Source organism: Pteropus medius, unplaced genomic scaffold, assembly GCF_902729225.1.
Source record: "Pteropus medius unplaced genomic scaffold, Ma_sr-lr_union100, whole genome shotgun sequence".
NCBI classification, from domain to species: Eukaryota; Metazoa; Chordata; class Mammalia; order Chiroptera; family Pteropodidae; genus Pteropus; species Pteropus medius.
Window position 1 is genome coordinate 7,284,739 of NW_024352787.1, and position 22,691 is coordinate 7,307,429.

Genomic DNA, 22,691 nt, shown 5'->3' on the forward strand with positions numbered 1-22,691 from the left:
GAGAGAGAGAGAGAGAGACAATTTCTTTATCCATTCATTTATAGCCACTTCTATATCTTGGCTATTGTGAATAATGCTGCAATGAACATAAATATGTATGCATCTTTCCCAATTAGAATTTTTTTTTTGATAGCTACCCAGAAGTGAAACTGCTGGATCATATGGTATTTCTACTTTTAATTTTGTTTTGTTTTGTTTGAGGAACATCATGCTGCTAATTTTAAAGGACATGGTAAATCTTATTTCGTTCTGCCACTTTCTGACAAAGAGCATGGTAATGTCCTTAGGGCAAACAGTTCGTAGAATCAGGAGTTGTGCTATGCTCTCCTTCCAATTTTAGCTGTCCCCACAGCTTGGCTCCAGTAAGTCACCTACTTCTCTGGGTTACAGTTTTTCTCTCACGTGTAATAGGAGAACTTGCAGAAATTGAACCCCAATATCGTTTTGTTCTGCATCACTCTATGACTTAGTCATCATGTTTTTATTTAAGGCTAGGTCAGTTATTACTTGACTCTGGCTTTTCCTAAGAATCTAGGATTTTAAACTGGCCCTTAAAAGACAACCTGGTATAACCCTCTTACTTAAAGATGTGAAAAATAAGGGCCAAAGAGGATTAGCAACTGGGCCTCCCTTAAATTCTGGAGTTGAGAGCAAAATCCACTTTTCCTGGCTTCCTTTAGAGTGCTTCTCCCTAGGCAACTACTGCATAATGTAAGCTCCCAGTAAATATTGGGTATTATTACTTTTCATTAATCTCCTTGAACGTAGGCTCACTAAAATTTATGTATTGAAGTCTACACATTTATCATTAAAAATATTTTTATTAAACTATTATTTTATGGCAGACATCTTTCTGAACACTGGAGTTATACTGAAGAATCAACAGTAAATGAGATGAAAATAGTGGTTACCTTCAAAGAAGAAAGATTATATTGAACAAGTAATTATGACGTATGGTTGCAGGAGAACTAATTAGTCTAATTTTGAAAATGTTGAGTTTGTGTAAGTTCTGTGAGATCGTCACATGTGTAAGCAGTTGAAAAGTGCACTTGAAGTTCAAAAGAGATATTTCAGGTAGAGATCTAAATCTTGGCGTTATTGGCATATCATTACACTATGGCATATAATTTATATTAAAGAAGTAGATGGGATGGCAGAGGACAAGTTCTTGATTTAAGAAGGGCATTAAGGAGAATAGAGACTTAGGTCTCAGTGTTGAAAAACTCCAAATATTCTGGTCACTAAAGGATAACAGGAAAGCTTGAAGGAAAAGATAGAATAGTAAGAGCAAAACCAGAAGTGTATAGAATCACAGAATTCAAGAGAAGTGTTCTAAATAGGTTAGATCCTGAAAGTCTTAAGAGGTCAAGAATGAAGTATATTTAAAAGAATCTATTAGATTTAATAATATACATAGCATTGGGAATATAATGAGAGAGGTTTCAAAGAGTTTTGGATACAGAATGTAATGAAGTGTGTTAAGAAATGAGAAGAGGATATGGAAATGGTTTAAAGACAATTTCTGAAATGATAGCTGAGGAGTAGGAGAGAGATAGGATCTGTAGTTTAAAAGGGGCTTGTTCTTACTTGGTTTAATATTTGATAGAATAATTTCATCACTATAGAGATCATAAAGAGTAAAACTGAAGAAACGAGGGGGCATAAAGAAGGCACTTAGTAAATTTCTATTTATCTTCTCTGAATATTATTATATTCTATTTTAGAACACCTAAAACATCCACTAGACCAACATAAAAGACTGCTGAAAGTTATAACACTTTTATAACACAATTTGGGTGTTTTTGTGATTATCTTTTACATAGCACCCTACAAAATGAATCCTCAAACCTAAACCAAAGAATATTAATTCCTCAAGACGTTCTATAAAAAAAGTTTTGTGATTAAATCAGTCTGGGATACAAACATACATAGTATTATAGCTTCTTGAAAATTTGTAAACAATATTAGTATTCAAAGGCTCTGAAAATCTGTTACAACAAACATGGCATTTTTAAATCGGCGTTTTCCTCAAATTACTAGGTTAAGATATCCTTTCCTTCCTTTGATACATATTTTCTGAAATTTTTAGAAATATGACTCTACGGTTCAGAATGAGTTTCATGAAGTTCTAGGACCACCTGAGGTTCTTAATATTAATGATGAAGTTTTGGGTAACTTGTAGAGAAAATATATATTTAGCTTTCTAAGCAACACAGTTCCAAAACTATGCAACTTAAAATGAGCCATTCTAGAATCGCCACAATTCCCAAGCTTTTCCAAATAAATTATAAGGAAATAAAATTTCTTCAGGATGCCACTCAACTCCCCTTGGAGCTTTTTGAAAAGTGTGGAAAATGATTGGAGATCCCTTAAAGTTTCTCTAGAACCCATGGTATGAGCTAATTAGCATATTTATTTTATTGATTTACTCATTCAACAATATTTCAAGAACATTTCAAGAACACGTATTATGTATTAGGTACTGTTTGCAACCTTAAGGATATACAAATGAACAAAATAAATAAAATCTCCTTCAAGTGCTTACAGTCTAATATAAAAGTTAGAAAATAAAGAAATATGTACTACATAAGTAGTAAGTACTATGAAAAAAAAAATCAAGAAAGGTAAGGGGCTAGATAAAAAATGGAAGGATGGGTGCCTGTGGATGGCACCCCTGAGCAGAAGATATTTGGGAAGAGACCTGAATGAAGTAGGAAGTGAGAGACAGGAAAGACATAAAGGAAACAGACATTCGAATGCTCTGAAGTAGGGGCTTGGTGAGTTCAAGAAACAGTAAGGAGTCCAGCGCTTCTTGAAGAAAGAGAGAGAGGAACAGAGATGGAAAGAGAAGGAAATAGGAGTGAAAAGTAAGACAGGAGTCAAAACATATAGAGCCTTGTGAGCAACAGTAAGGGATTTGGGTTTTCTTTTGAGTTTGATGGAAAATTACTGGAGTTTTTTAAACTATAAGAGTAAGATAAGCAGTAGGAGTTCAGTTTTCAATCAATTTGGCTGTTTGGAGGAGACAACTACCTATACTACTTGTTAGTTTTGATGTTATATATTTTTAAAATTCAAATTTAATTGGTAGGCCTACCCCATTAAACACATAAATTTTAATTCTTTAAATTACCACGTTAGTCTTTTAATAACTGTGGGAGAACGTCAAGAAATGAAATGTAGTACATACAATAAGATATTATTTATGGTAAAACAAAACAAATAAACAAAAAACTGTATATTGCCAGAGAGATTCTCACTTAGGCTGCACATCTGACTCCCTTGGGAGTTTTTTTTTTAAAATATCTTTGCAAAACCTGATGCCCATAGATTCTAATTCATTTTGTTTGGTTGAGGTTCTGGTATCAGCATTTTTTAAGAAGTACCTTACATGTTATATTTTGCTGCCTGATTTGAAAATCACCACTGTCAACCTCACCTATGAATGCAATAAACTAAAAAATAAAAATCTCGAAAGAAAAAACCAAACTGATAGGCTTGCTTGCATTTAGAGGAAAGTACTAGGATTGAAATGTTAGTGAAAGAAGACTTAATGACATTTAAATATTCAAGGTGAGATTATATTCATAATATTTATACAAACAAAATGTATTTAAATTAAAAATAGAAAACTTTAAAGAGGAATGAAAGTATATTAGCTTGGTTTGTAAAAATATACTAACAAGTCGTAATTTTTTCCGTTTAGGGACAGAACTGTTTGGGCAACTATTTCATTGCATCATTGCTCCTAAATGACATTTTAATAGTGGAAAGAGGCGAATGAGATGATGCCAACAAAAGTAACTCGATCATATTTCGCTGGTTTTGCAGTTCTTTCTCACATCCAGCTAATCTGGAAGAAGGTTTTAAAATTAACCCTGTGCTGATGAAAAAATTAAAAATCAAGGCTTTGATTAGAGCTATTTAAAATTTTTGCCCTAATGGTCATTTTATCAATTTGTTTGGCAATTAAATCTGAATGTGAAGAAAGGTGAAATATGATTTTTAGTCTTAACAGAACCTCTAACACTGAGAGACATACCTTTAGTTGTTCATGCAAAGAGCAGATTTTCAATAAAACAGTGAAATAAACCTGTCACAATTTAAAATAATAATGAATTAAATTGTGTCAGAAAAGCGACAAGTTCTTTTTTGACATATTTCATTGGTAGCAACCTGACATTGCACAAAAGATATTTAGGTGTTACTCTTGTGATGCTTATTGTGTTTACTGGTTTGGCAAATTAATCTCCTAGTTTTAGATTTCTCATTGGTAAAATTGAAATAATATAATGTCTATGTGACTGTTGTAAGAATTGTGTGAGATATTGCATGTGCAAAATGTCTTGTAAATATAATAATATATGTAGGAAAAAGTTAAGCTTTGTAGTCTGACAACCAGAATATGGGCCTAGGCTTCTTCTAATATTATGGTCAAATATTATGGTCAATAATTATTCTGAAACTCAAATCCTTAATCTTTATTTTTTTTTGCCATAAAACTGTTTTGATTATTAGTTTAAATATACTATAAACTATATTATTTATTCAATATATTTTCATTTCTTTCTGCTCTTGTCAGTTCCAAACATATCATCAGGACTAAAATGACGTTTGCGTTCTTTTCTTTATTTATTCTCCCTTTTCTCTTTTTTTTTTAGTGAGCTTGACTTCTACCCTATTGATTTGTTCCAAAGACATGCAATTAACAACATCTACATGGATGTTCAAAATTTCGTGTGAATCAAAATATTACAAGTACTTATTAAGAAATGAAAATATATGATTATGAGTACATAATGACAAATCATATTGTATATTAATTTTTTAAACTAGAGTTTTAGAGTATTGAGCTTTATTTTCCATTTTACTCTATTACTTGGTATTTTTATTTCCTGGGAAAAAATATAGCCATGATCAAAGAAAGACAATGTGTCAGTTTAGATCATATTCATTACCCTTTTACTAGCAGTTTGACCCTCTGAGAGCTCAATGGACTTACACTAAAACATTGCTAACTTTTTTGACATCATATTCTGAAGTTAGTGATATATACCAATATATCCTAATTTCTCCATATAACTTTTCATAGTTTTTGCAATGGAAAACTCTTCTGGACATCATCTAGCTACTATAAGGAACTTTAGTCCTATTAAGGTTAAGATATATTGATAGATGTTCAATGGAATTATTACCTAAAGAAATAAGATAAAAATCATCCAATTGAAATACTATATATATGATTCCAAATAAAAACACATTTTTATCCTTCTCACAAATAACATTACCATAGGAAGACAGACAACAACTTTGTGTGTTGGAAAATACCCTGGAAGATGGTCGCATGACTCCTGAACTGGCTGAGGTAATAAAAAGGCTATGGAGAGACCCAGGAATTCAGGCTTGCTTTGAAAGATCATCTGAATACCAGCTCAACGACTCAGCAGCTTAGTAAGTGAATGCATTTTGGCAGGAATTTTAGCTGAAACATTTAAAATTAAGAATTATAACTCCATATACTCTACCTTTGATTTGTAGTCACATGAGAAAAGTAAATGGCTTTATATTTTATTATACTAAAATAAAAAGTAATTGAAAAAAATTAAAATGATCAAAATGATGTAAATGAGATGTTAAAAAAAATATAACCAGGGAAGCATTTTAAATAATTAATTTGAAAACTATTTACCTGAAAAGATTCATATGTTGTAAACGTATTCTCTCAATTAAAAAGAATTAATCATTTTGCACCATACTCAACATGAACAGACTGGTGACATGCACACTGTGATTTGAGTCTATACATTTCAACTCTATTCATGTTACTGAAATCATCTTCTAAAGTAATCTTACTGATGACACATGCTTTGGGGTTATATTGCTTTGATGAGCATGATACAGAGTTCTAGAAGAAAGTAATGTATTGATATTTAAAATATTTTTATATTGTGAAATTCTTTTTGAGTCTCAAGAAAGATTATATAATTTTCACAGCTAATATCATCCAGTTAGCAATTAACAGCCACAAGGAAATTAGGGGGTTGTGATACTGTTATAATTTCATTACAAAATGATTTAAAATTTTCATTTCAGCAAGTGGTTCTTAACTTACCCCATGGTTATATACTATTAGCATGTGTGCACATGTTTGTAAATATCATTTAATAATTTATTATATATTTCTGTCCATGCATATGAATGTATAAAAGGTATAAATACAGTTCTTTTAATGAACCCCCAACAGAACATGCCAGTAGTACTTAAAAAAAAACAAAACAGTAAAATGAAAGTGAGACAAATAAAAGATTATTTGAGGGTAGAACAATAAAACTTGCATGATATTTAGCATTTTTAATCATGATGGGAAGGGTTATGAAGAGAAAAGAAACCATAAAAATTCTAGGAAAAGATAATAATAGTCTTTTGCTATTACTCATTCACATTCATTTTAAATTCCAAAACCCGATGGATGCATTGCCCTAGGAGGAAAGTCCTGCTCTTGTCTCTCTAATGAAGTAGAAAATGGTTATCACCCTGTGATTATATAAACTTGAATAGCTGTTTTTGTAGTGTCCCAGTGCCTAGCCACATTTTAATATTAAGAGGGTTCTATGTATATAGAAAACACTGCTTTTCTATATGAACCATTGATAAAGGCAATTGCAATTAATAAGAAACTGAAATGTGGAATATTCTCATGAAATATTGCTTAATCAAGTTTTGGGGAGGGAGGACGAAAAGGTTAGATGAATTGGATAGAGACAGACAGACAGACAAACAGCTGTAATTAGTTTTGGATACACATTATTGATTAAATATGATTTTCCCTTAAAATACTATAAGAAATGTATTTACAATTATATTTTCATTATGTTTATTAATTCTTTGCTCTTTGATAGCAAAAAATATTTCCATATTTGTATGGTGAAAATAAGCAGATAAAATGACATTTTATTGTAATTTCTGGACTTTCTAACTTTTAGTTTTAGCTTTTTTCTTTGTTTTGACATATAAAATGTATTTTGCACTGGGACTGTCATATTATAGATTCATATTAAAAGCATTTATCTGTTTTTCAAGTTAAACACATGTACACAATATCTATTTACACCCATCTTGTGAATGTTGCCAATGCTGTAATGGTTTCGAACTGCCCGGTTTGGTTTGCAGGACAATAGAATAACAGGAAAGCTGATTCCCAACCTCCACCCCACTCCCCCAATCTCAGCCCCATGTCTATGAAATGTTTTATATAAAATAAAATAAAAAACTCAATGTTAACTTTTTTTACTCTTGGGGTCCTTAAAAGAAAGATGAAATAAAAGCTTGCTAAAATAAATAGTCGAATGGCTATCATTTTATTCCAAAAATTAACAACAGATTTTTCTCCAATACCGAATGACATTCACATTTTCAACTTGTAAATATATTATCAGATCAGTATCATATCTATGTCTATTTCTTATGCATTATATCAGACAATGATCTTTTTTCTTTCCTTTTCTTCCTTCTTCCCTCTGCCTCTCTCTCCTTCTTTTTTTTCTTTTCTTTTCTTTTTCCTCTCCTCTTCTCTCCTCTCCTCTTCCTTCCCTCTCCTCTTCTCTCCTCTCCTCTTCCTTCCCTTCCCTTCCATTCCTCCTTTTCTTTTTCTTTCTTTCTTTCTTTCTCTTACTTTCTTTCTTTCTTTCTTTCTTTCTTTCTTCTTTCTTTCTTTCTTTCTTTCTCTTTCTTTCTTTCTTTTCTTTCTTTCTTTCTTTCTTTCTTTCTTTCTTTCTTTCTTTCTTTTCCTTCTGTACCTTCCTTCTTCTTCCTTCCTTCCTTCTTCCTTCCTTCCTTCAGCCTGTATTCAGCCCTTCCTTCCTTCCTTCATTCTTTCAGCTATTCCTTCCTTCCTTCCTTCCTTCCTTCCTTTCTCTTCTTTTTTCCATTTTTGGTGAAAGTGAGATGTTTGTTATTCTCTCAAATATAAAGACTCTTCAAGTTAAGGCTAACAGGTGAGTCCTAATCAATGTAATATAATTTTGTCATTAAAATCTTACCAGTCTATTACTATCTCTATTTAACAGTTGTTGGCAACATAACACCTTCCTCACACACACTCCCCATCACTATCAGTAAACCGAAAGAAAAGTGTGTGGCAAACAGGGTAAAGATTTTAATACCTCATGGTTTACTGACTGAAGCTGTCTAGTGTTCTATTTAAATTCCATATGCTTTGATTTAACATAGACTTCACCAGGAAAAAATACTATTTTACAAGATTAGAAAAAGAATCAGATTTTTTTGTGATTTGAATTATATGTATTTAAGGCCTCTGGTTTGGTTTAAGTTTTAGGCCACAGGCTTTTGCATCAAAATCCTATATTTGTTTATTAAAATAAGCGTTTATATGCAAATTTATCCCTCTGCTAAAACTTCTGTTTTGCTTGAAATCATTTATACATGCATTAAAATGTGTCTTTACCAAAGCATTCATTTAGCTATCATTACAATAAATTTGATCTCTATCATGCAGGCATGTTTGTTTTGTTTTGTGTTATTTTGTTTTTGTTTTGTTTTTGCTCCTGCATGAACCAGCTAACCATCAGTATACATACCACATATGCAGACTTAATGAATAAAGAATTCACAAAGGAATTTGATTCACAAAATAGAAAATAGATAAACTAAAATAAAATTTTTAAAAGAACATTCCCTAATATAACAAAACAATAGAAGTTTCCCTATACTTTTTTCTGATATATTTATATCTTGATTAGTATCCTCTTTCTAAAGAAAAATTCAACTTTATTAGAATAAAAACATAATGATAAATTTTCAAATTACACACACTCATGTTTCTAAAATGTGATTATCTATTTGTCTCTGGCCAAAATTCCTTTGGGGCACTTGCCTAGTCTCAATTTATTTCGGCTTAATAGAAGAAATACCCTCCAAGAATATGTATACTGCTATTTAATTTATATTTTTAATATGATAATATAGCTTCGTCTTTTAAGGCATTGTGCTAGGTGCTACAGCATAACAGTTCTATAAGTTAGCTCCTAAAAAAATTCAACTTTTAAATAATAGCAAATATACAGTTGGATTCTACTTCTCAAAATCTGTCTAGATGGATGTATGCTCACCATGATCTTCATATTTAAGGTTCTGTATAAATTTGGTTAATTATAATGGTCAATTTTGTCATAAAAATCTTACTGGACTATTTCTCTAACATTTTCACAGAAATAGCTATATTGTTAAGCTACTAAAGCCTTTTTTATTAAAAGTCTAGAACCATGGTTTTCAACTTTTTTAAAGCAATAAGATATTGTTTTGGTCTAAAGACTTTATCTGCTTTCAGGGATGAAGCTAAAAGCAGAATATTTTCTCTAATCTAACAGACTCTTATAGAGCACAGGCTTAATCACATTCCTGCCTATCACCACTCCTAGATCCTGGGCTGAAAGAAGGTAGTATTCAGCTGTGTAACAGTAGGGCTTTTAAATATGGCTTCCGGGAAAGAGTAAGACACACTGATGCACTAATGGAAGAGAAGAGGAGGCAGGAGTAGCTAAATTCAGCTTTTTGTATCCAAGAGTGCTAGCTCAGGGTGGTTGAGCAATTTCATGAATTAGTTCCAGCATGGACCAGCAAGAAAGTCAAAAGGTTTTTTTTTATTGAGCTAATTGGATAAAATCATGGCACTTAATAAAAATTGTTCAGAGTCCTAAGTTAGACAATCCATGGAGAAACAACACAAGAACGTTCAAATTACAATATTAAAACCAATCATTCTTAAAATTCAAAGTGTCTAAATACAAACTACAACATTTTGAGACTAGTTTAGTGACTACCATTACAAGTAGGATTTTTTTGGATGATGAAAGTTCCATAACGAGAACTTTTCTCTCAAACATCTATTTATACAGCAGCAAATCTACCATACAAGCCTCATAAAATACAAGCTAAGGTAATATTTATCTATCTACCTTTAAAAAAGGCTTCATCTCCATGGGCCAGCTATACTCAGAACTCTGCAAAATTCTGGTCACCAAGCTCTTATTTTTGATGAGCAGAGTTTGAAAAGCACCAGTCTAGAGTTTAATAATTTTAACGGACCCTAACAAAAAATTTATTTTTACCAAATCCTGATATCTTCAAATGCGAAGTTAAAAATATATATGCTATTTTATTTTGATTTTTATTAGCTACCTTAATGATTTGGACAGAATAACAGCTCCTGAATATGTCCCCAATGAGCAAGATGTTCTACATTCTCGAGTGAAAACAACTGGAATCATTGAAACTCAATTCTCCTTTAAAGACTTGCATTTCAGGTATGATCAAATGTCTTTTCCAACTATCAATAGAAATATACATCAGACTCAATATTTCTTCACAGAGAAAAGCTCTAACCCATATTCAAGTGCAGTGAGTCCTTGGGCATGTTCACTAGGCCTCGTTTACTTTGAGTACCACTGCCCTTTATTACCCTCCTGTAGCTATGCACACCATTCCTCATCCTGAACTTCCCTCCAAGAAAAACACCTCTGTCTTGAGGAGGTTGGTGCTAAATTTTATTTTTCTCATATTTGAAACTGATATTCTACTTTGAAAAAAAAAGGAAATATATTTAAATAACATTTAAGCAACAGGTGCCAGGGATCCTATTTCATTTGCCTTCCTACTCTCCCATTTGCTTGAATATTCTTATTAATTTGTTTCCTTAATTTAAAATGCAAATAACTGAGAAGAGAATTATTTGAATGTGATGCTAGTTACTGGAATAGCAAGGTTTATTTTATAAGCATAAAACCTCGGTATGAAAATTGGTTTTGTATGAAAATTAGTTTATTATTTTCATTGCTGTTGCATTATCAAGACTTTCTTAGAAATTCTATTGCAAAAGGACTCATTTACGATTCCAAGAAATAGAAATCCATACCATACTGTTAGAAAATGTCCCTTGACACTTAAGTACCTCTCCCTATGAATCATAGATAAGATGGACTATTAAACATTAAAACAGGTTCTAGATGTTACCCTTACTAAAGAAAAAATATCAGTAAAATATAATTAATAAAAGCATTCATGTATGCAAAATGGGAACATTTTTTAAAAGTATAAAAATTAGAAAAAAGGTGTTTGGTTATTTGTATCAATTTGTGAGAAAAAATATTTCAATGAGATCAAAAGTTTGACTTTTTTAAGTATTAAAATTGGTGATACATAATATCTAATTAGAATAGTTACTATATAGATGGCCAGGATATTTTCAAGTTAATACAGAAAAAATTTCTTCAAAATTCATCATAAATTTCAAGGCCCACAAATAGTTAATTTTCTGGAAGATGAATCAAAGATCAAACCTATATGAAGGGACTTCAAAGACTGGGATCAACATCCCCTCTTGGCGATATAAGCAGTTTGTCTTTAGTCCTGTCACCACTGTGATGCAGGGCCTCTTTGGCAATTATTTTCTATAGACTCCTGATCTTTGATCCAGTTTCTGGGGTTTTCCTTTGGGAGCCCAAGTCCAATGGCTTCTCCCTTCTGCCCCTCTTAGGCCTGCCAAAGCATTTTTGGCACATTCTCTTTTCTTTCTTACTCTCCTTTCTCCTCTTGAAATTTCTCACTATAATACAGACTAGAAACCAAGTGTAGCCCTTAAGCCTAGCCTTACCAAGTTTCCAGCCTGAGTTCTTCATTAATTAGCAGCAATAGTTGAGGAACAAAGTTACCTTTACTTTACTTGTCTAACGAGTTTGTTGTAAAGATTAGATGAAATAAAGTCCTAGCAGAAAGTTAAAACTTGATGTTAGCTTATCTTACATAAGCTAATGAATTTTCTAGATCTTAGATTGTCTGGATTAAAACCGGTTTTCAAAATTAATGTCACATATTAAACACCTAGAAGCTCACAACCCTGGTCATTCTCTGTAACACCAACAAATTTACTATCTTCTCAGAAATAGTCACTGTCATAAATTATCTTTTTTTGTATAACCGTTCCTCAAACATTCCAAGCCTTAGAGCATTTGTACTTGCTGTTCTCTTTGCCTGAAACGCTCTGACCTTGGATCTCTGCAAGGACTGGCTCATTCTGATCATTAAGTCCTCAAATCAAATGCTATCTCCTCAGAGAGTTTTGACCATCTCAATTATTAATCATCCTTGCTTCCTTGTCACTATTACACTCAGTAGCGTTCTGGTAAACGTATAAGAACAGACTTTCAGGAGCAGGAAGAAGGGGAAAGGGTGATTTGTGGCCCTTAATGATTTCCTTGCTGTAAATTTCCTGACAATGGTTAATTTTACCCTACCAATGTCATGTCATTAAGTGTAGAGTTGAGAAGAAATGCAAACAAACAGCTCTTACTAGCCATGACAATGTGAGCTGGTGCCATTACACCATTGATATATCACTTTTTTTTTCTCTTTTTAAAAACTTACTAAAATATATGAATTGCCTTGTTTCTTTATCAATTTGCTCTTTTTGTTTCTGTTTTTGCCTCATATATTCTGAGCTCCAGAAGGCCAGGGACCATATCAGTTTACAGTTCTATCTTCTGGGATTATCACTATGGCTAACACAGAGTAGGCATACAGTCAATTCTTGCTGAATGAATAAAATGTACTATGCCAAACACTCTATGGACATCATCATTATACCCTTACTGTAACATGATGAACAGGACATTGCTCTCTTTATGTAGGATAAAGAATCAAAAAATGGAGGCTAAAATGAGGTGAAAGATTTACCCAAGATCATACATAGAAGTGCTAGAAATGTAATGAGAATGCACAAATCTCTAACTTCAAAGATCACACACTTCTTACACTGCATATCACTAATGAGCTATAGGGAAATTAGGAGGAAACCATTCTTTTTCTATAGAGTAGGTGCTTCTTCCAATGTTGTTGGTCATTCATAATTCTCTTCAGAGAGAAGAGAGAAGGTGGGATAAAATTAAATGACAGCTTGGTGAAGAGATTTCTTCTAGTTGGCAAGACTCTCTTGGACTTCATGTCTGTGCTTCTAAAACCAGGGTGTGTAATGATTGCCAATGAACACATGAAATCATTGAAATCGCAGAAATAATGTATGTTTTCTTTTTTCTATTTTCTTTTTTTTTTTTTTACTGGGACACCTATTTCATTCAGTACTAAATAATACAAATTTTTATAAATTTTATAACAAATATTCTGAGTAGAATACATTTGTTTTATTTTTTAAGTTAAACTATTGTTTTGAAGATATTATTTTCCTCATAATAAGCCTCTTCAAATTAGACCTCTAGACCTCTATTGGTGCATGATCATTTTCCTTTTCTTTTGTAGTTCTGTGTTTAATTTTGTGAGGCATTGTTTTAAGTCATATAGGTAAGAGTTCTTCTATTCTATTTTCATATACTGCTGGCCCTTATGAATGAATGAGAAAGATCTTGCTAATTCTCTATTACAGTGTCAATGCCAAAATGTAAGGTGTTTGTGAATTGGATTGTGAAGCCCAGTTAACATTTATTTTGACGTAACATTTTTCACACTACTCAACTGCTACCTCTTTGCCATCCACAAAGGTTTTGAGGTCTTTTGCTTTTTTAATAGGTTTTGCTTTCTCTCTTACTCATGAGGGTATGTTATAAAAAGCATCTTCTATGAAGAAGAGAATAAAGGGAATTTCTCTAAAAAAATTTAAACAGTAAAGTTTTAAAAATATTTAAATTTTACTATAAAATATAAAAATCACAGTTACAGGTTTTCTTATGGAACTCTTTAAAATTATTTAAATATGTTTTTTAGTTTAGTCACAGAGATTGAGATATATTAATCCCTTAAATTCTCACAGTTAAGTCACCTTTTGGGGAGAAATTCTAAATGGTATTAACCAAAGCATACAGGTTTTTGTAGTGTAAAATTCAGTAGTATTTTAATATAGGAAGTATAAAAATAACGTACCTTCCAACTTCATTTCAGTAAATGCTCAGGTATTAAAATATATTACATTAGCATTGATTTGTATTCACATAGCATAAATCATCCTATGACTATTTAAAACTAAAGACTTAATTTACATATTAAATTAGAGAACTCTAGAATTTTAAACAGGAACTTCAAAATGAAAAATTCTCTCTGCCAATGTACCATATCACCTTCATGCATCACCTAATTTAATGGAAATTAACTTAGAATTCTTATCAAACCAGAACTCTGTCAAATTAATAAAATAAATTATCCTTACAAATGTTAAAGTACTATGTAAATAAAAAATACAGTGCAAATGTGAGTCCTTTTATTGTTATAAAATAATTCCTCAGAACAAAGAATTTACAGATTTAGAAGGACTTATCAAATTATAGAGTAGTCACTTTCTCCCTAATTGCTTCATGATTACAAAAACAGAATTGAAAGGACATAAAGCTATATCGGAACCAAGGAAAAGAGGTCAGCAAATATTACAACATAGAGCTTTAGATTTTGTAAATATAACATAATTATTTCCAAAAACATTTGAGTGAATCTGATATAAAATAAATTATAATTTTCCTGAATTTGAAGTTGAATCATGTGCACTGTATTCATTTCTGTGGGGTAGGAGTTATCTTAGCTCATGAGTGAGTCTGGTGTCTACCCAGCAGTTAAATCTCAACTTTGCTTTGTTATTCTCTATTAGGTCTCATAGAGCAATAACTCATGCACACTATCTCTTTGTTTCAAGTATATTAATGGTTAATATTACCAAAATAATAATCTACATAGCATAATGTATAATTTGATGGAATTTATTTTAATGACTTTATGAATTATATTATTCAATAATTAGGGAATTATCTAGTGGACATTTTAAGTTCCGAACATACACGCACACATACACACTCTTAGTAAGAAGTATATAATAGTATTAACGATTATGGAAGTTTAGAGCCCCTGACTCCCTTAAGGTTGTAAGTCCTTTGAATCTGTTTTTTAATCACAATTAATGGATTTAGAATGTACGTCATATCTGCAACTATCTATCCTTATTTTTAGAATTGGGCACAATAGAAAGATTTGATGAGGCCATTTTGCCATGGTTATGTAGTGATGACACAGATCCACCTATTGGCCCTGTCATATGTAGCCATATTAAGAAGTTATACCAATTGTGATACAGCCAAATATCTTGAATAAACTCTATTCAATATAATAGTTTAAAATAAATTTCTACTGAGATTAGATTGTATTTTTCTGCAGTCAAATAAATGAAAATGTAAGAAATTATGATTTTTCCAAGAGAGTCACATGCTTATAGAATGAGTGAAGACATTTAACAAATCAGCTGCAATAGCATTATTGATTTTTAGCTATCCTAGATTATGTAATAATTTTTCAAGCACTATAAGGGGCAGATTATTTAATAATCTATTCTAATATGAAGAATGAATAATCATATGTGATAAATATTTAGCCAACTGTTTATCATAAACCTATAAAACTTAACAGCTTTCTTAACTGTTTAAAATAGACCATAAACTCAACTGTCTAGTCAACTGTTTAATATAAAGCCATAAAATTCTGATGACTTGCCTTATATTAATGCTATGGGCAATTTAAAAGATAATTAATGTTCAGCCGTCACTTAAAAGCCTGGTCGGTCAATTTTTAGATGCAACATACATTTCAGGCATTTAAAAACTTTATTTTAATTTAAGAATTCTAAATAATCAAACTTAATAAGAGAACATGTGTTACAAAACAATAACAACATCCCTTTACCCAAAATGAGGATGCAAGTTCCATTCAATATCATTAAGATGTTCTGCTTACCTTAACTATTCAGGGAATTAAGGGTATTTAAACTGGATCACATGCTCATTCACCTTGTTAATTGTCTATATAGATTTGACCAAACCAAATGTTCATCAGTAAGTACCTGTGTTTTTCTCTAGTTTCTATTTTTATTTTTCATGGAATGGTCATGATGGAATATGCACATATACACACTCATGTATAAATACTTCTTCAGTGAAATATGTAAAATATATACTTACTTTGGGAATCTCCAAATTGTTGCAATAGGATGTGATACTTTCCACCTCTAAAATAAGCCCAAAATTAAAATTTAGAAGAAGCACCAAAGTGAAAAGAGATGTATGAAAAATCAATTACTATAACAGCAGCTAAACAAAATGTAACTTTTTTTAGAGCTAACAGAATATCCAAGAGAATCAATATTAAAGCAAAATTCCAGGTACTGGTCTGATTTGCTAATGAATATTTCAGTTCAATAATGCTTTTATTACTAGAGACTCCCTGGAAAAAAATTTTAATTAAAAAACTATCAATATGAGAGAAATAAGATTACTCTCTCCAAGGTAAATATTGGCCACCATGCAGGGAATCTGAGCAGTTATCCAAAGTAACTTTAAGAATAGTCTCGGATTTTTGAAATTTGAATATAATCTTTTTGAAGATATAAATGTGAATAAAAGAAGAAAATATCAATCAGAATGAATGGATATAGGTTTGTTGGCCATAAAAACAGAGAAAAAAGGGCTCAAAATGATTGCTAGCAGGACTCACCCAAGCCCTGTTTAATGAAAAAACCTTAGTTAAGGTATCCTGGAATTTGGTTTCTACTGCATCATCATCCTTACTGTGGAATTTGGACGTTGGGCTCCATTAGTACAAATATTCCATTCATCTAGGGACTTTTGACCTGGTTCCATAATTAGTTAGCTCTCCATTATAGGATAACCACTATGGAAGCAAATCGTGAGGAAAAGATTAGAAGTAGAAAGAAAACAAGAATTATGGAGGTTTTTAGATGTTAGAATCTGGTAAGTACAAGGGGTGGTTTTAGTTTGAAAAACCCACGAGGAGTCTAAACCTAGTGATATATACACCATTCTCAACTCACCAAGCTAATCCACAAGTTAATACATCTTATTTCAATCAAAATATCACATTTCTTTGCCAACAAATGATGCATCATATGTTCAACACATAGAATCCAGACAATCTACATTATCCCCATTAAATGAATGAAACAAACCCCTCGGAAAGGGGAGAGTTTTAAATTTGTGCCCTGTGACCTGTCCAACAACACATAGAACTACTGTCTGACCTGGAGGAAGAAGGATAGATTCCACAGCAAAGATAATTGCAATTCACTTGATGAGAGTTCAAGAGCTAACTGTAGAAACTATGTACTTCTTGGGGATCTCTGGTCTAAGTAAATTGCTGTAAATTTAATGAAATTATCAACAAAGCTTAACAACTTTTATAGCATAACTACCATTCCTACAGAACCTATCATGGCACCTGGCACATAGCAACCTCTACAAATACTAGTTGAATTAATGAGCTTTGGGCTAATTTCTTAAAGGGCTCAACTAAAAAATAAAAATAATAATCATATATACCTTATAGTTTATGGCAATGTTTAAATGAGTTATTGTTATAGGAGCCTTATTCCTGGCAAATAGTAAAAAAAAAATATTGGTTGTGTTATATTAAGATTAAAACATTACAATTCGTGATGTGAAAATTGATAGAGGAAATAAAAGTCGTTATTTTAACTATTTCCTTTTCTCTCACATTTTATCGTTTATTTCAATATTGGTAATTTCAGTAAAGTGATAGATAAAACTCTTTTTTCAAAGTTAAAAAAAAAAGACAAATTACTTTTATTGGTTAACAAAACACTGACTAAAAATTTAAAGGTTTGAATACACACTTTTTATCCTTGATTCCAAGAATATTGCACTGATGTTTAAAATTTAATTTTTTGGCTAACTTTCACATAATATAAGCTTGAAGTCAAAACTCTGTTCTCTTCCTCTATTTATTTTGCAAGCCTGAAACTGCAGAGGGTTTTATAATTAGCAGCACATATAATATTCTCTATTGACACAATTTAAATTTCCAAACCACATAACTATTGAACTCTTAAATATTATCTCAAATATTGCGAGCATCTTCCCTTTCAATCTACTACTGAATGAAGTAATTCTGCATTGGTACATATCTATCTATCTATCTATCTATCTATCTATCTATCTATCTATCATCTATCATCTATGTATCTGTATATATACACTATATATATTTGAAGAATTTTAGTTATATATATCTGTTCTCTACTTGGTTTATATGTGAAAATGCGAAGTAGTAGAGAAGTACAATGAATTGTACTTTCAATTATCTTCAATAAGTCAGCTAATTGACATTCATTACCTCAAGTATAGTTATTACCTAATGAAATCTCTGTACAGTTTAGATGCTTCTTGGTAAGATCTTTTGGTTAAACAATTACATAAGCCCCATAATTTCTTTTTTTGCCTCTAGTCTCCTCCTCATCAAAGCTATCTTCTGGACTTAGATCAAAGTAATCTAATATAATAAACAAACAAACAAAAATAAATATCTCCTAGTCTCCCATTGACTGCAATATAAACTCTAATCTTCTCATATAATATGAAAGACCCAGTAGATATATTTCTGGCACCTCAGGCTTATTCCTGCCTGATCAACTTCTTTGCTCTTGCTGTTTCCTCTGTTGTCTCCACCTAGAACATTATTCTCTAGATTCCACTTTGCTCAGTCCCTCAAACCTAATTTTCACAAGTTTTTATACAACTAATATTTTCTGCAGTTTCTAATTACTCCATTTCAAAATCATAACCCACCTCTACACTTCCTATTATATATGGATATCGTAAGTATATTCTCATATACACACATACCACTACCACCATCACCACCAGATTAGAAAATTCTTGACGTTAAATCTTTAATGCCTGGCATGATCAATAAATATTTGATGAATAAATGAATAACTACCAGGCCACATACCTCAATGTTTTACTTTAATCTTCATGTTTCCAAAAATATAAATTATTTGCTTACCCCAAACACACCATGTTCTCTCATTCCTTGATGATTTGTTCATGCACTTTACATAAAGTACCCCTCCATCCTATTAACATGGAATGTATTTATTTATTTAGCAAATATTTATTGCATGTTTGTTATGTGTCAGACATAGTGCCTCACACTGGGATTATAGCCATCACTAATACAGAAAATGTCTCTGCCCTCATGAGGCCACTATTCTGTTGGAGAGATAATAGATGTTAAACGTAAAAAATAAACAAACCAGATAAAATTGATTGTAACAATTACTATTAAGGAAATAAAGAGAGAATTATATAATTAGGAAAGTAAATAAGGGATAGAGAGAGCCTTCTTTGTGAAAGAGATATTAATGCTAAGGCTTGTTAATTTGTGAAAGAAGTATTATATAAGGAAAAGGGGAATCGTTTCAAATGGAAAGGAGACAGGCTGTGCAAAAAGTCCTGAAATAGCAAAAAGGTTGATATTAAAGGGACTGAAAGAATAGCCTTGTGATCCCTCGGGCTTACTTAAATCTTCCTCTGGGCTCACATTCTGCCTTGCATATTAGAATATTTATTAATATTATAACAAAGTATTTGATTTTTTCTCTACAATACAGAAAGCTCTTTGAAGATACTGACCATATCTTTTCATCTTTGTGACAGTAGGCCTAGTACATGTCTAATACATAGAATACAAAAAAATAATTGTTTTCTAAAAAATTTTATTCAGTTTATTTAAACTAAAAAACAAAAACAAAAGTTCACTGCTACTTTCATTCCTACCCACTACCTCTTGCAACCACCAATCTCTTCTCTATATCTATAAGGTTAGATTTGTTTTTTTGTTTTTAGATTTCACATGTAAAACAAATCATATAGTATTTGTCTTTCTCTGACTTATTTAACTAAGCAAAATGCTCTCATGGTCCATCCATGGCAATGGCAAGATTTTATTCTTTTTTCTAGCTGAATAATATTCCAGTGTGTGTGTGTGTGTGTGTATCCATTCGTCTATCAATGAACAATTAGGTTGCTCCTGTACTCTGGCTATTGTAAACAATGTTCCAATGAACATGGGACATTAAATTAGTGTTTTCTTTGAATAAATACCAAAAAGTTGAATTGCTGGGTAATATAATAGTTCTATCTTTAATTTTTTGAGGAAACTTCATAATGTTTTCCATAGTGGCTGCACAAATTTACATTCCCACTAGTGGTGCACAAGGGTTCTCTTTTCTCCACATCCTCACCAACACTCGTTATTTCTTGTTTGGGTTTTTTGTTTGTTTGTTTGTTTGTTTGTTGATAATAGCCATCCTAACAGGTATGAGGTGATAGCTCATTGTGGTTTTGATTTGCATTTCCCTGAGGATTAGTGATGTTGTGCAGCTTTTCATGTACTTGTTAGCCATCTGTCTTCTTTGGAAAAAAATGTCTATTCTGACCTCTGCCCATTTTTAATTGAACTTTTTTTTGCTATTGAGTTGTATGATTTCTTTGTATATTTTAGATATTAATCCCTTAGCAGATATATGATTATATGATTTGCAATTATTTTCTTTCATTCAGTAGGTTGCTTTTTCATTTCGTTGATGGATTTTATTTTATTATTTTATTTTATTTTATTTTTGCTGTATAAAGCTTTTTAATTCAGTGTAGTCTCACTTGTTTATTTCTGCTCTTGGTGTCAGATTTTTAAAAATCATCATCAAGACCTATGTCAAAGAGCTTATTATCTATGTTTTCTTCTAGGAGTTTTATGGTTTTAGGTCTTACAATCAAGTCTTTAATCTATCTTGAGTTATACTTTTGTTCATGGTGTAAGATAGTGGCCCAGTTTCATTCTTTTTCATGTTGCTGTCCAATTTTCCCAACACCATTCATTGAAGAGACTATCCATTCTCCATTATATATCCTTGGTTCTTTTGTCATAAATTAATTGACCATATATGTGTGGGTTTATTTCTGGGCTCTCTATACTGTTCTATTTTGTCTATGAGTCTGTTTTTATGCCAATATTATACTATTTTAATTACTATAGCTTTGTTATATAGTTTGAAATCAGAGAACATAATGCCTCCAGTTTGTTCTTCTTTCTCAAAACTATTTTGGCTATCCAGGGTCTTTTGTTGTTCCATACAAATTTTAGAATTCTTTGTTCTACTTCTGTGAATATTGCCATTGGAATTTTGATAGAGATTACATTGAATCTGTACATTGCTTTGGTAGTATGGACAGTTTAACAATATTAATTCTTCTAATTCATGATTAATTAATTCAAATAATTATTTAAATGAAAAAAAAAAAGAATGAAAGTAGGAAGAGCTAAGAAAGAGCCACTACCTTACACCATGAACAAAAGAATCATAGTATCAGAACTATGACAACTTCCAGTCTTCTTGTAGATTCTGTCAATTTAAGACTGTATGTAGCCTTTGACCTAAATCACTTAAGGCTAACAAATTTCATCCTAAAACTCTAAACTGCTTTAAATTTCTCAGGTGCTCAAAGTCATTGTGTGAATTATTTTACTCTAGTCTACATAAATTAAAAAAAGATGAAATTCCTTTTTTTAGTGCTTGATCTTCAAATTGGCCAAAAAAGACTGATTTTATAATCAAGAAAAATCAAAAGAATACCATTTAAAGATATGAGAGCATCCATTATTTGCAAATCTTAATACGAATTATGGGGACTATTTTTAAGATTCATTATTCTATTATTTTTATTTTTTTAAAGAATGTTCGATGTAGGTGGACAGAGATCTGAGAGAAAGAAGTGGATTCACTGCTTTGAAGGTGTTACGTGCATTATATTTTGTGCCGCACTCAGTGCCTACGACATGGTCCTAGTGGAAGATGAAGAAGTGGTAAGTCTGAAAGGAAAATAAGGCCAGAGTGATAGACAAGGGTTTGTGGTTTCCAATATTACTACCACATTTTCCAAAACAATTAAAGCCTTCCAAAGATAGCTACTATTTCTAGATTCTTGTTTATAACGCCTGACAGTAGTATTTTGCAAATACTAATCCTACACATTTTCATCTTTTAAACAAACAGAACAGAATGCATGAAAGCCTTCACCTGTTTAACAGTATCTGTAATCACAAGTACTTTGCGACCACCTCCATTGTTCTATTTCTCAATAAAAAAGATCTCTTTCAAGAAAAAGTAACCAAAGTTCATCTTAGTATCTGCTTTCCAGAGTACACTGGTAAGATTTTTTTTTTTCTTTAATGACATAGTAGTAAGTTATTGTATAGGTATATATTTTTTTCTGTCTGGATTTTGACATATAATATTTATCAGGTTGAGACTTGTGATAATTTTTTGAGTCATGTGTATGATCTAAACAGGAAAGAATCTTACAAATAAAGAAGAAATCTTCTCTACACTCTGCATTAAAACAAAGCTCTAATGAATAAATGGGATGTGGTTAGATAGACCAGGGCTGCTGTTCTAAATATGAAATGACATTGTAAACTATTGTTTTAAAAATTATAATAAGAATGCAAATTTTATTTCAAATTGGCATTTTAAATGTATTTTCTAATGAAACCTTGTAATGCTGTATTAGATCTCAGTGGCTCTTCAAAGTCTGAATTAAGTTTCCAGAAGTAGCACGAACAAATTGAAAATAATGACATCTTGTTTTTGTCCAGTTTTTCTAGTTCTTAGAGTTTTAGCGCTGATTCTGTTAATCAATGACTATATATTTCAGGTTCTATAGAAAGATTGTTTTTTCGTCGGAGGCTTTTTTTTGGTAAATAGTTATATGCTCTGTTGTTAATGAAATTGTGTTAGATGGAAATATTTATGATTTAAA

At 31.4% G+C, this 22,691-nt stretch overlaps 2 protein-coding genes across 3 annotated transcripts in view; one reads left to right on the forward strand and one right to left on the reverse strand.

Moving 5' to 3' along the window:
- CD36 (CD36 molecule (CD36 blood group)) overlaps positions 1 to 22,691 on the reverse strand; it is a 265,165-nt gene that overhangs the window by 168,326 nt on the left and 74,148 nt on the right. The window contains exon 1 of one of the 2 annotated variants that reach the window (XM_039849424.1): positions 4,043 to 4,058. The exons of the other annotated variant lie outside the window; for it this stretch is intronic. The gene's annotated coding sequence lies outside the window, so the exon portion shown is untranslated. Of the gene's footprint in view, positions 1 to 4,042; positions 4,059 to 22,691 lie in introns of those variants that run through there. 2 annotated transcript variants of the gene reach the window in all.
- Positions 1 to 22,691, forward strand: part of GNAT3 (G protein subunit alpha transducin 3) — a 47,542-nt gene that overhangs the window by 23,055 nt on the left and 1,796 nt on the right. The window contains exons 4-7 of the mRNA XM_039849426.1: positions 5,294 to 5,451; positions 10,194 to 10,322; positions 21,606 to 21,735; positions 21,926 to 22,079. Of these exons, the coding sequence (XP_039705360.1) occupies positions 5,294 to 5,451; positions 10,194 to 10,322; positions 21,606 to 21,735; positions 21,926 to 22,079 (571 nt within the window). The remainder of the gene's footprint in view (positions 1 to 5,293; positions 5,452 to 10,193; positions 10,323 to 21,605; positions 21,736 to 21,925; positions 22,080 to 22,691) is intronic.